Raw genomic sequence first — 14,832 nt, forward strand, 5'->3', positions numbered from 1 at the left:
TCTTTAAGAATTTTCCATGGTTTGTTGTGATCGACACATTCAAAGGCTTTGGCATAGTCAATAAAGCAGAAAAAATATTATTCTGGAACTCTCTTGCTTTTTTGATGATCCAATGGATGTTGGCAATTTGTTGTCCTAAATCAAACTTTTCTAAATCCAGCATGAACATCTGGAAGTTCATGGTTCATATACTGTTGAAAGTTGGCTTGGAGAATTTTGAGCATTACTTTGCCAGAGTGTGAGATGAATGCAATTGTGCCATAAGTCCTGAATTTTTTTTTTGCTCCAATATCTGGTCATTTGGGGATCCTCATGAGGCCATAAGTATAGTTTAAGAGTGCAGCACTGATAACAGAGGTAGGTGATAAGTATCTGTGCTATTAGTTCATGTAATTTATGTCCTCTGGACATGCTCTGGTCAGATCCAAATGTTTGATTTCCAGTTGTATGTTGAACTTTTACTGCATGAATCCAACCTTATGCAATGGTGGATCTGACAATATCAAACTTAATAGGAAGCCCCAGTTGCATAATCACTTGATGTCTATACTACATCAGAATAGGAGCTTTGAAAGTATCCAGTACAGTTCAGTTCAGTTCAGTTCATTTCAGTCGTGAAGTCGTGTCTGACTCTTTGCGACCCAATGAATCGCAGCACGCCAGGCCTCCCCGTCCAACACCAATTCCCGGAGTTTACTCAAACTCACGTCCATCGAGTCTGTGGTGCCATCCAGCCATCTCATCCTCTGTTGTCCCCTTTTCCCTCTGCCCCCAATCCCTCCCAGCATCAGAGTCTTTTCCAATGAGTCAACTCTTCGCATTAGGTGGCCAGAGTACTGGAGTTTGAAAGTATTAGGTTAGTGCAAAAGCAATTACGGTTTCGGAATGTAAATATTTTTAAAGCATTATAACCAGGCTTAAACATATCTTCATTAATCAAAATAGGAGCCATTACAATCAACGCATTCTTGCCAACGAGAAATAAGTCTGTTTAGTGAAAGTGAAAGTAGCTCAGTCGTGTTCGACTCTTTGCGACCCAGTCCCTGGAATTCTCCAGGCCAGAATACTGGAGTGAGTAGCCTTTCCCTTCTCCAGGGGATCTTTCCAACCGAGGGATTGAACCCAGGTCTCCTGCATTGCAGGCGGATTCTTTACCAGCTGAACCCAAGGGAAGCCCAACAATACTGGAATGGGTAGCCTATCCTGTCTCCAGTGGATTTTCCCAACCCAAGAATCAAACAGGTGTCCTGCATTGCAGGCAGATTCTTTACCAACTGAGCTATCAGGAAGTCCAAGTCTGTTTATTTCTGTAGCATAAAAATCTGTGTTTCAGGTTTCAGTGTACTCTTGGAAATCATTTTCTGTCTCCTGATGGTTGTGACAGTGGTTTCCTTGCAAAAGGTTGTCAAAATCTTGAGGAAGTGTTAGTCGATTGGCGAGAGGTCAGGTGGTTATGGCAAATGAGGCAAAACTTTGTAGCCCAATTCCTTCAACTTTTTTTTTTTTTTTTTTTAAATTTTATTTTATTTTTAAACTTTACATAACTGTATTAGATTTGCCAAATATCAAAATGAATCTTGGTTGTGTGACATGCAATCAGACATTGTCTTGGAGAAGAATTGGGCCTCTTTTGTTGATCAATGCTGGCTGCAGGCATTACAGTTTTTGGTGCCTCTCATCAATTTGCTGAGCATGTTTCTCAGATGTAATAGTTTCACTGGGATTCAGAAAGCTATAGCAGTGGATTAGACCAGCAGCAGACCACCAAACAGTGATCATGGCCTTTGTGTGTGTGTGTGTGTGTGATGCAAATTTGGCTTTGGGAAGTGCTTTGGAGCTTCTTCTCAGTACAACCAACAGCTGGTCATCGTCCATTGTCATATAAAATCCATTTTTTGTTGCATATCACAATCTGATTGAGAAACAGTATGTTGTTGTGTAGAATAAGAGAAGATGACACTTCAAAACGATGTTTTTTTTTTTTTTTTGATTTGCAGTCAGCTCATGACGCACCCACTTATCGAGCTTTTTCACATTTCCAATTTTCTTCAAATGCCAAATGACCACAGAATGGTCGACATTGAGTTCTTGAGCAGCTTTTCATGTAGTTGTAAGAGGATCAGCTTTGATGATTGCTCTTAATTGGTTGCTGTCAACTTCTGATGGCCAGTCACTTTGCTCCTCATCCCCAAAGCTCTCGTCTCCTTTGCAAAACTTCTTGAACCAGCACTGCACTGTACGTTTTTTAGAAGTTCCTGGGCCAAATGGGTTGGTGTTGTGAGTTGTCTCCGCCACTTACAACCCATTTTGAACTTGAATAAAATGAATTGCTCAAATTTGCTTTTTGTCTAACATCATTTCTACAGTGTAAAATAAATATAAAGTAAATAGCAAGAAATGTCATTAGCAAAAATCATAAAGTGAGAAATGCCAATTAAAATGATGTATAACATAACCACATTTATTTAAGAATGTATTTCAATATCAAACAACAGAGTTCAACAATGCAAAACAGCAATTACTTTTACACCAACCTAATACATCTAATTTTCTCTTGTGTGAGGCATTTCCCTGGTCCAAGACTCTAAAAGTCTGTATGCCACTCATTTTTTTTTTGGCTTTCAGAGATGCCATATGAAAAGTGCTTACCTATTACAGATACTACTAGCACCACAAATATATTTTGTTACATGTTTCAAGCAACATGATAGCTTTCACCACTGCTTCTACCTGCTAGAAATTTCTCTCTTGCTCTTAGCTCCATTTATAACTTATAGCCTTCTCAGTCACCTGATAGCTTATAGCAGAATATCCCGTGTGGCATGTGCTGCCTCCAAATCCACTGGATTCCATCAAATACTGAGCCTTTTTGTATTAAGTAGCAAAAATGAAATACGTTTTTCTTAATATTAGAGAGAATGTACAAGCACACCTAAGATGATTGAACTTCTGAAACTTCACTTAATGTGGAGGGCCCTAAATCTTTGTAAGGTTTATCTTCCACCCTTTGACATGCATGCCATAGTATATCAGACTTCTTGCAATTTCTTGCTCTTTAGATCTGATATAAGGCTTCCCTGACAGTTCAGTTGATGAGAATCCACCTGCAATAGAAGAGACCCCAGTTTGATCCCTGAATTGGAAAGATCCGCTGGGCAAGGGATAAGCTACCCACTCCAGTGTTCTGGCCAGAAGAATTCCATGGACTGTGTAAACAAAGAGTTGGACACGACTGAGCAGCTTTCACTTTCACGTGGATCTGATTAGGATGCTGCCATCAATCTTGTGGAATAATTATGTTCTGTGACATATCAGGACAGTCAAGATTTTTGCAGACTGTATTTTGTCAGAAAAGGGAGAGTTGATTTAGATCCAAGGTGGGGCAGTGAATATGTCCTATTGTCCTCACATAAGTGTGAATTGCTTTTAATTCTCTGTACTGATGGGGATTGAAAATGATACACTTAATAGATCAACCATATGCTAGAGCCTATATTAATCTTTTCTTGTTAAGATTCTACAACAGACACACAGCTGCAAATGGGGCAACCATTTGTTAGGTTTAAGGTTATGCACTTTCATGTGCCTTAGTACCTCTGGTACTAAGTAGATGGGAGCCATTATCAATTTATTCTCCATCTTCTGGTTCAAAGTCTGAACTAATCCACGCATTTTATTCAGGACACAGTATTGCTTGTGATCTTGGCTAATGAAAGGCAGGTCTATGGATTTTCCCTTGGCTTTTATCCCTTTAGGGCATCAATAAGAGAATTCTTCCATTGGCTAAATATATCTGTCCTCATTATGCATTCAGAGACCATTAAATACCATGGAACAAGTCCACAAGCCTTCTGGACTAATTGTAAACTGAATTTAGGCCAAGACTCCAATTATCTCCTATGCCTCTAAGCCTTTGCTATCATTGGGGGTCATTATGACATTTTGAGTGTCCTGCATCAAATAAGACTCGATATTGGATGGCCCTCACACTTTGGTCTCAGTACTTGTCTTTCCCCTTGTTCAGTTAATTTGGTAAATGGCCATAGGTTGCATTAGAAAAGTGAAAGTGAAAGTCGCTCAGTTGTGTCTGACTCTTTGAGACCCCATGAACTATACAGTCCATGGAATTCTCCAGGCCAGTGTACTGGAGTGGGTATCCTTTCCCCTCTCCAGGGGATCTTCTCAACCCAGGGATCAAACCCACGTCTCCTGCATTGCAGGTGGATTCTTTACCAGCTGAGCAACAAGGGAAGCCTTAGAGTGCATTGGAGAAATGTTAAGTAGAATATTTATTGTATATTTTTGAAGTGGCATTTCAAGGGACCTTTAATTAATGGAATCTAGGTCTGAGAACAGACTAGATATGACCTGGGTGAAGGATCACTATTTTTATTGCCATTCCCATTTCCATTTCACCAACTCAATGTTTTTGACGTATCTACTCCAGCAACTTTGTAATTGTCTCTACATATGTCTCAACCATAGGAAAATTATAATCTATTAGCCATCACCATAAATATTTGTGTATTAAGTTTCTCTCACTGCTGAGCCAGCCCACTGTCCATTCTGTTAATTGTAGCTGGATTCAGGTATTGAAGAGCTGCCATTTTGCCTCTGCTTATTTGAAATTTTATCATTCACATTCTTAGCAAGGATCTCAGTTTCTTGAAAACATCTCCTATTGTTAACCTTGGTCTACAAAGGACATTTGCTTCCCAAAAATACTTTGCCCCTTTACGAGTACATTCTCTAGTCACTTAATAGAGTGTGTCCTCTGCTACATAACAGGAGTGTGGTTAGATGATAGATTCTCTGTTGGTACATCATAAATTCACTCTAACATTCCTAACTCTGATCTGTGTTACATTTTATTATTCTGTCAAGGCAACTGCAGTAATGCTATCATATTCACTGTACATCGGTTCAGTTCAGTCACTCAATCGTGTCTGACTCTTTGCAACCCCATGACCTGCAGCACACCAGGCCTCCCTGTCCATCACCAACTCCTGGAGTCCACCCAAACCCATGTCCATTGAATAGGGGATGCCACCAACCATCTCATCGTCTGTCATCCCCTTCTCCTCCTGACCTCAATCTTTCCAAACGTCAGGGTCTTTTCAAATGAGTCAGCTCTTCTCATAAGGTGAGAAGAAGTGGCCAAAGTATTGGAGTTTCAGCTTCAACATCAGTCCTACCAATGAACATATAAATCTGTAAAAGTTTTATACTATATCCCTGAAGTATTAATATGTTCAGACTGAATCTAGCATTCCTTTCAAGAAGTTGAATTCCTAAGTACTACAAAAGTGTTCTAATGTCTATAAACTTTTCCATACCCAGATTTGTATTCTGTTTCTCCTCTAAGAGAGGTTACTGATAGTACATGTTAGCCAGGTACAACAGATTTTAGAATACTCTATTTTCTCTTATAGTTAGGATCATAGTTATTGCTCTGGAGTTGTTGAGTAAGGACAATGAGAGATTGTGAAAAGGTCTGAAGCATCTTGCAAGGAACAAGTTTACATGATCTCTGGCAAGTGGAGTTTTCTCTCCTCTAACAAGAGGGAAAAGACTGCTTTTGTCAGTTTTAGAGGTTCAGAGAAATCTGAAAGGAAGTTCATGTTTTTGAGGTGCAATTGTACACATATCCACCATCTTAGGTGTAAAAGTATGGTTTCATCCCTTTCAGGGTCCTGACTTTAATATAAACAGTCTGTTGAGATATGCATTTTTTCTTCTTTGCAGTCCTGTCAGTCTTATAACCAAGTCCTGGGTCTGATTTTCAACAGTCTTTCCTATGTAAGGTATGAAAATCTCTTTAAGAGCTTCCATGGAAGTTTACTTGCTTTTATAGCTTTCCCTAGTTATTGGTTCTCAAAGTTGCTCCCTGGGCCTGCCTCATTATCATCAACTAGGACTTTATTAGAAATGCCAATTCTTGTGCCTTGCCCCAAACTTAAAGAATCATAATCTCTGGATGTGGGGCCCAGAAATCTGCATTTTAAGAGTTTGAGAACCATAGCCTTAGGCTGGTAATTGGCTGACTGACTGGAGCATACTACTCTGTTTTTTTTTTTTTTTTTTTAAGGCTTCCAAGATAGTGAATGAAAGCCAGCAATGTTGATGATTATCTAAGTATCATTACTCTCATATCTTTCAAAGGCTAGATGTACTCCAATGCTCCCTTCTATCTGTATGCCAAACCACAACATGTAAGACTATTAGTAATAGCAATCATCGAAAAAGCAAGAGAGTTCCAGAAGAACATCTACTTCTGTTTTATTGACTATGCCAAAGCCTTTGGCTGCATGGATCACAATAAACTGTGAAAAATTCTGAAAGAGATGGGAATACCAGACCACCTGATCTGCCTCTTGAGAAATCTATATGCAGGTCAGGAAGCAACAGTTAGAACTGGATATGGAACAACAGACTGGTTCCAAATAGGAAAAGGAGGACGTCAAGGCTGTATATTGTCACCCTACTTATTTAACTTATATGTAGAGTACATCACGAGAAACGCTGGGCTGAAAGAAGCACAAGCTGAAATCAAGATTGCAGGGAGAAATATCAGTAACCTCAGATATGCAGATGACACCACCCTTATGGCAGAAAGTGAAGAGGAACTAAAAAGCTTCTTGATGAAAGTGAAAGAGGAGAGTGAAAAAGTTGGCTTAAAGCTCAACATTCAGAAAACAAAGATCATGGCATCTGGTCCCATCACTTCATGGCAAAAATGCCTGGATGCTCTGTTCATGTGGACTCTCTAGGCAAAAATACTGAAGTGGGTTGTTATGCCCTCTTCCAGGGCATCTTCCCAACACAGGGATCAAACCCAAGTCTCCTGCATTACAGGCAGATTCTGTACCGTTTAAGCCACCAGGGAAGGAACTGTTTTGGGAAAGGAATACATTTATTTAAATGTTGGCATAAGTAATACTTTATCAAACATTGATTTGGATAACAGAATGGAGTCCAAGATTTTACATTTCTTGAAAGACTGGCAGCTAAAGGGAGTCACTGAAAGACATAGACTTGTAAAATCTTTTTCAAATCTTTAACTTTGATTATTTTCCTTCTGTAAGTCTTGTTGGGAGACTCCCTTGGCAAAAGCTTATTGTAAATGAAAATACTTAGAAATGTAAAAAGTGTATCAAGCTTTAAGTGTATTAAAGTTGAAGAGCTGACAGATTTTGTTATGCTACACATATAGGAAAACTGGTAGGGAACAGAAAAGCATGAAGGTGAAGGAAGAGAGTACAGAATCTTTAAAAATTAACAACAGAAAAAGGGAGAAAGAAGGAAAAGGCACAAAGGCCATCATCTTTCTTTAGCATGTGAAGAAAATACCACCGGTGATTGAGTGGAAAGAATATTTCCCCAAATCTTTTCTTAATCTGCTGGAAAGATAAATAATAGATAGTACATAGTTCAAATTTATTTTGTAATCTCAGGTTTTATGGGAAGAAAAGCATATTAAAAACTAATATGTCTGTACTGCAATATAAAGATAGATTATTTAAAGTGATGAGAAGTGGGTCCAATTACTTTTCAAGGGAGAAAATGTAGATATATGACATTTCTTTTTTCTAAATGATATAACTTATACTCTGTAAAACTTTGCTTCTATATTTTGATGTTTTGCTGCTGCAACGATCAACTGAAAAGTATCATCATCAGGATTATGATACGTAATAAACACTGAGCAGTTACTATGGGCCAGGAACTGTCTTCACATTAGTTTATTTTTTTGGCCACATCCCACACATGGCATGTGGGATCTTAGTTCCCTGACCAGGCATGGAACCCACACCCTGCCTTGGGAGGGCAGAGTCTTAACCACTGGATGACCAGGAAAGTCTGCATATTCAGTTTTTCCAACAGGCATCAGTAGGTTCTATGATTCCTCCACCTCCCCTCCGTTTTTCAAAAGATAATCTAAAGAAATAAATAAGAACAGTAAGTTTAAATAATTTCCTTAGATCACATATCATAAAGTGTCTGAGGAATAATTCAAGCTCAAAAATCAAGACAGATAGTGGAAAGGTGGAATGAAGAAGAGAAAGGGAGGATGAAGAGAGAGGAATGAAGACTAAGGTATGGGAGAAAGGTATTCAGACAAATTGAGATACAAAAACATAGAAATGAGAACAAAAGGAAAAAAGAGAAAGAAAATGTTATTGAACAGTAATTTATATAAAAATCTATGTAGTAAATATAATAAATGTGTAGTCTTTGAGAACAAGGATAAAAATAATTTCTTAATACTTAGCAAAGATATTTTGACTAAAAGGTGTTCAGTATTTATGTAATATTATAATATAAAGTTCTAATCAGATACAAAATATGAACAAAGTGGGAAACAAAAATAAAGAAAATGAATTATCGGTATGAATGATTAAAACAGATTACTAAATTTTGTATTTTTTTAAATATAGTAGGGAAAAATCTCACCTTTGAGCCCTTGAGTAGAAAGTAATCAAATAATTCATACTACCTTTCTCACTGTCTCTGTGCAGGCCTTTGAGCAACTACTTTTGAACCATTGCCTAAAAAGACAATTGCTCCAGAAGCTATGTTCACCATTTGTAATGACAGCCATAGTGATTTCATCCTCCTGGGCTTCTCTGACAAGCCATATTTGGAGAAGACACTTTTCTGGGTGATTCTGATCTTTTATTGCTTGACTATTACAGGAAATTTGGTCATAATTCTTATCTCCTTGAAGGATCCCAAACTCCACAGCCCGATGTATTACTTTCTTTCCAACCTATCTCTGCTAGATCTCTGTTTCACCAGCAGCTGTGTTCCACAAATGTTGGTTAATTTCTGGGGTCCAGAGAAGACCATCAGCTACACTGGCTGTGCCATTCAACTCTATGTCTTCCTGTGGCTTGGGGCCACTGAATGTATCCTTCTTGTCATCATGGCTGTGGACCGCTGTGTGGCAGTGTGTCATCCACTGCAATATACCACTCTCATGCACCCAAAACTTTGTCTGCAGCTGGCCATCCTAGCATGGGGGACTGGCCTGATTCAGTCTCTGATTCAGTCTCCTGCTACCCTCCAGTTACCCTTCTGCTCCCACCAGAGGGTGGACGACATTGTGTGTGAAGTTCCAGCCCTCATTCAAGTCTCTAGTGCAGATACCATCTCTAATGAAATCCAGATGTCCATAGCCAGTATTATTCTCCTGGTGGTGCCCTTGATTATTATCCTTTCCTCTTACGTTGCTATTGCTAAAGCTGTGCTGAGAATAAAATTAACTTCAGGCAAGAAGAAAGCATTTGGCACCTGCACTTCTCATCTTCTTGTAGTGTCCCTCTTCTATGGCATTGTCACAGCTGTCTATCTTCAACCCAAGAGTCGCTATGCTCATGAACAGGGCAAGTTTCTCACCCTTTTCTACACTGTTGTAACCCTGACTCTTAACCTGCTCATCTACACTCTAAGGAACAAGGAGGTAAAGGGGGCACTAATAAGACTAGGGAGGAGGACCTGGAGTATTTGGAATAACTAAAAATGTTGGACTTTTGCTTAACCTGAGAAGAGAGAATGACCTTGTTCTCTCTGGGTCTTTTGAAAATCTGAAGATATACCTCCCAACCTTAAAGTAGTAAAGAGCTGCATTTTGTTCAAGCTGAGATCCTTATTTGCTTCATGGTGCTAATCTAGGCACAGTGTGTGGTAGAAATGAATATATTTATTAGTCATATTAAAGAGCACATAATATAGTTGAATTGGGGCAACAGAAGAAACACAAGGTTGCAAAATAAAAGACCAAGTAAAATGTCTCATGCCTTTACATTTATTTCTTTTTGCTTTGGTCCTTTTTCCTCCAGACCTAATCACTACTTTTATCTAACCATCTAGTCCCAACAAGGCTCCTTACATTTTCAGAGATTGTTTAATAAACATTCAGGAAATCTAATCAGTGGTTCTTGGTTCTGAGTTACTTCCGCCTCCTTGCCTCAGTCTGTCCTTTGTCTATGTGTAATGTACCTAGAATGTATCCCAAAGAAAGGCAATGCCAAAGAATGCTCAAACTACCTCACAATTGCACTAATCTCACACGCTAGTAAAGTAATGCTCAAAATTCTCCAAGTTAGGCTTCAGCAATATGTGAACCGTGAACTTCCTGATGTTCAAGCTGGTTTTAGAAAAGGCAGAGGAACCAGAGATCAAATTGCCAACATCCGCTGGATCATGGAAGAAGCAAGAGTTCCAGAAAAACATCTATTTCTGCTTCACTGACTATGCTAAAGCCTTTGACTGTGTGGATCACAAGAAACTGTGGAAAATTCTGAAAGAGATGGGAATACCAGACCACCTGATCTGCCTCTTGAGAAATTTGTATGCAGGTCAGGAAGCAACAGTTAGAACTGGACATGGAACAACAGACTGGTTCCAAATAGGAAAAGGAGTACGTCAAGGCTGCATATTGTCACCCTGCTTATTTAACTTATATGCAGAGTACATCATGAAATGCTGGACTGGAAGAAGCACAAGCTGGAATCAAGATTGCCGGGAGAAATATCAATAACCTCAGATATGCAGATGACACCACCCTTATGGCAGAAAGTGAAGAGGAACTAAAAAGCCTCTTGATGAAAGTGAAAGAGGAGAGTGAAAAAGTTGGCTTAAAGCTCAACATTCAGAAAACGAAGATCATGGCATCTGGCCCCATCACTTCATGGCAAATAGATGGGGAAACAGTGGAAACAGTGTCAGACTTTATTTTTGGGGGCTCGAAAATCACTGCAGATGGTGACTGTAGCCATGAAATTAAAAGATGCTTACTCCTTGGAAGGAAAGTTATGACCAAACTAGATAGCATATTCAAAAACAGAGACATTACCTTGCCAACAAAGGTTCGTCTAGTCAAGGCTATGGTTTTTCCTTTGGTCATGTATGGATGTGAGAGTTGGACTGTAAAGAAGGCTGAGCGCCGAAGAATTGATGCTTTTGAAGTGTGGTGTTGGAGAAGACTCTTGAGAATCGCTTGGACTGCAAGGAGATCCAACCAGTCCATTCTGAAGGAGATCAGCCCTGGGATTTCTTTGGAAGGAATGATGCTAAAGCTGAAATTCCAGTACTTTGGCCACCTCATGCGAAGAGTTGACTCATTGGAAAAGACTCTGATGCTGGGAGGGATTGGGAGCAGGAGGAGAAGGGGACGACAGAGGATGAGATGGCTGGATGGCATCACTGACTCGATGGAGGTGAGTCTGGGTGAACTCTGGGATTTGGTGATGGACAGGGAGGCCTGGCGTGCTGCAATTCATAGGGTCGCAAAGAGTCGGACACGACTGAGCAACTGAACTGAACTGAACTGAATGTACGTTGAAATCCAGTGCAAAAGTATTTGCCAAGCAGAGGTCAGTACTTATTGTTCGTGGTACTGCTGCTGCTCTACAACACGGTGTGTCCAAGTTTCTCAGTATGGGCCATCAGTTATGGGAACAGACTTCTTTTTTCTTCATTCTGAGTCTCTGTCATAATTTTTATCAGATCCAATTCTTATTCATTCATCTCAGAGATATTTATTTATATTTTTTAATTTTTTATTTATATTATTATTTTTACTTTACAGTAATGTATTGGTTCTGCCATACATCAACATGCATCCACCACGGGTATACACGTGTTCCCCATCCTGAACCCCCCTCCCTCCTCCCTCCCCATACCATCCCTCTGGGTCATCCCAGTGCACCAGCCCCAAGCTTCCTGTATCCTGCATCGAACCTGGACTGGCAATTCATTTCTTATATGATATACATGTTTTAATTCCATTCTCCCAAATCATCCCTCCCCACCCCCCCCAGAGTCCAAAAGACTGTTCTATACATCTGTGTCTCTTTTGCTGTCTCACATACAGGGTTGTCGTTACCATCTTCCTAAATTCCATATATATGGGTTAGTATACTGTATTGGTGTTTTTCTTTCTGGCTTACTTCACTCTGTATAATAGGCTCCAGTTTCATCCACCTCCTTAGAACTGATTCAAACATTCTTTTTCATGGCTGCGTAATACTCCATTGTGTATATATACCACTGCTTTCTTTTTCATTCATCTGCTGATGGACATCTAGGTTGCTTCCACGTCCTGGCTATTATAAATAGTGCTGCGATGAACATTGGAGTACACGTGTCTCATTCAATTCTGGTTTCCTTGGTGTGTATGCCCAGCAGTGGGATTGCTGGGTCGTATGGCAGTTCTATTTCCAGTTTTTTAAGGAATCTCCACACTGTTCTCCATAGTGGCTGTACTAGATTGCATTCCCACCAACAGTGTAAGAGGGTTCCCTTTTCTCCACATCCTCTGCAGCATTTATTGCTTGTAGACTTTTGGATTGCAGCCATTCTGACTGGCATGAAAGGGTACTTCATTGTGGTTTTGATTTGCATTTCTCTGATAATGAGTGTTGTTGAGCATCTTTTCATGTGTTTGCTGGCCATCTGTATGTCTTCTTTGGAGAAATGTCTATTTAGTTCTTTAGCCCATTTTTTGATTAGGTCGTTTATTTTTCTGGAATTGAGCTGCAGGAGTTGCTTATATATTTTTGAGATTAGTTGTTTGTCAGTTGCTTCATTTGCTATTATTTTCTCCCATTCTGAAGGCTGTCTTTTCACCTTGCTTATAGTTTCCTTTGTTGTGCAGAAGCTTTTAATTTTAATTAGGTCCCATTTGTTTATTTTTGCTTTTATTTCCAATATTCTGGGAGGTGGGTCATAGAGGATCCTGCTGTGATATATGTTGGAGTGTGTTTTGCCTATGTTTTCCTCTAAGAGTTTTATAGTTTCTGGTCTTATGTTTATATCTTTAATTCATTTCAAGTTTATTTTTGTATATGGTGTTAGAAAGTGTTCTAGTTTCATTCTTTTACAAGTGGTTGACCAGTTTTCCAACCACCACTTGTTAAAGAGATTGTCTTTTCTCCATTATATATTCTTGTCTCCTTTGTCAAAGATAAGGTGTCCATAAGTGCGTGGATTTATCTCTGGGCTTTCTATTTTGTTCCATTCATCTATATTTCTGTCTTTGTGCCAGTACCATACTGTCTTGATGACTGTGGCTTTTTAGTAGAGCCTGAAATCAGGCACGTTGATTCCTCCAGTTCCATTCTTCTTTCTCAAGATTTCTTTGGCTATTCGAGGTTTTTTGTATTTCCATACAAATTGTGAAATTATTTGTTCTAGCTCTGTGAAAAATACCGTTGGTAGCTTGATAGGGATTGCATTGAATCTATAGATTGTTTTGGCTAGTATACTCATTTTCACTATATTGATTCTTCCAATCCATGAACATGGTATATTTGTCCATCTATTAGTGTCCTCTTTGATTTCTTTCATCAGTGTTTTATCGTTTTCTATATATAGGTCTTTAGTTTCTTTAGGTAGATATATTCCTAAGTATTTTTTTCTTTTCGTTGCAATGGTGAATGGAATTGTTTCCTTAATTTCTCTTTCTATTTTCTCATTATTAGTGTATAGGAATGCAAGGGATTTCTGTGTGTTGATTTTATACCTTGCAACTTTACTATATTCATTGATTAGCTCTAGTAATTTTCTGGTGGAGTCTTTAGGGTTTTCTATGTAGGGGCTCATGTCATCTGCAAACAGTGAGAGTTTTACTTCTTCTTTTCCAATTTGGATTCCTTTTATTTCTTTTTCTGCTCTGATTGCTGTGGCCAAAACTTCCAGAACTATGTTGAATAGTAGTGGTGAGAGTGGGCACCCTTGTCTTGTTCCTGACTTTAGGGAAAATGCTTTCAATTTTTCACCATTGAGGATAATGTTTGCTGTGGGTTTGTCATATATAGCTTTTATTATGTTGAGGTATGTTCCTTCTATTCCTGCTTTCTGGAGAGTTTTGATCATAAATGGAGGTTGAATTTTGTCAAAGGCTTTCTCTGCATCTATTGAGATAATCATATGGTTTTTATTTTTCAATTTGTTAATGTGGTGTATTACATTGATTTGCAGATATTGAAGAATCCTTGTATCCCTGGGATAAAGCCCACTTGGTCATGGTGTATGATCTTTTTAATGTGTTGTTGGATTCTGATTGCTGGAATTTTATTAAGGATTTTTGCATCTCTGTTCATCAGTGATATTGGCCTGTAGTTTTCTTTTTTTGTGGGATCTTTGTCAGGTTTTGGTATTAGGGTGATGGTGGCCTCATAGAATGAGTTTGGAAGTTTACCTTCCTCTGCAATTTTCTGGAAGAGTTTGAGTAGGATTGGTGTCAGCTCTTCTCTAAATTTTTGGTAGAATTCAGCTGTGAAGCCATCTGGACCTGGGCTTTTATTTCCTGGAAGATTTCTGATTACAGTTTCAATTTCCATGCTTGTGATGGGTCTGTTAAGATTTTCTATTTCTTCCTGGTTCAGTTTTGGCAAGTTGTACTTTTCTAAGAATTTGTCCATTTCTTCCACGTTGTCCATTTTACTGGCATATAATTGCTGATAGTAGTCTCTTATGATCCTTTGTATTTCTGTGTTGTCTGTTGTGATCTCTCCATTTTCATTTCTAATTTTACGGATTTGATTTTTCTCCCTTTGTTTCTTGATGAGTCTGGCTAATGGTTTGTCAATTTTATTTATCCTTTCAAAGAACCAGCTTTTGGCTTTGTTGATTTTTGCTATGGTCTCCTTTGTTTCTTTTGCATTTATTTCTGCCCTAATTTTTAAGATTTCTTTCCTTCTACTAACCCTGGGGTTCTTCATTTCTTCCTTTTCCAGTTGCTTTAGGTGTAGAGTTAGGTTATTTATTTGACTTTTTTCTTGTTTCTTGAGGTATGCCTGTATTGCTATGAAATTTCCCCTTAGC

General features: G+C 38.8%; 1 protein-coding gene across 1 annotated transcript; it reads left to right on the top strand.

Moving 5' to 3' along the window:
• The first annotated feature begins 8,575 nt into the window (after positions 1-8,575).
• On the top strand, positions 8,576-9,520 carry LOC129647175 (olfactory receptor 2H2-like). Its single transcript, XM_055574377.1, has one exon. The coding sequence runs from the start codon at positions 8,576-8,578 to the stop codon at positions 9,518-9,520; it is 945 nt and encodes a 314-aa protein (XP_055430352.1).
• Positions 9,521-14,832: the final 5,312 nt, after the last annotated feature.

The sequence above is a fragment of the Bubalus kerabau genome, chromosome 3 (genome assembly GCF_029407905.1).
Source record: "Bubalus kerabau isolate K-KA32 ecotype Philippines breed swamp buffalo chromosome 3, PCC_UOA_SB_1v2, whole genome shotgun sequence".
In the NCBI taxonomy this organism is placed as follows: domain Eukaryota; kingdom Metazoa; phylum Chordata; class Mammalia; order Artiodactyla; family Bovidae; genus Bubalus; species Bubalus kerabau.

Excerpts from the sequence above, each read along its gene's own strand:
- LOC129647175 (XM_055574377.1), top strand. The coding sequence starts at position 8,576 with ATGTTCACCATTTGTAATGACAGCCATAGTGATTTCATCCTCCTGGGC.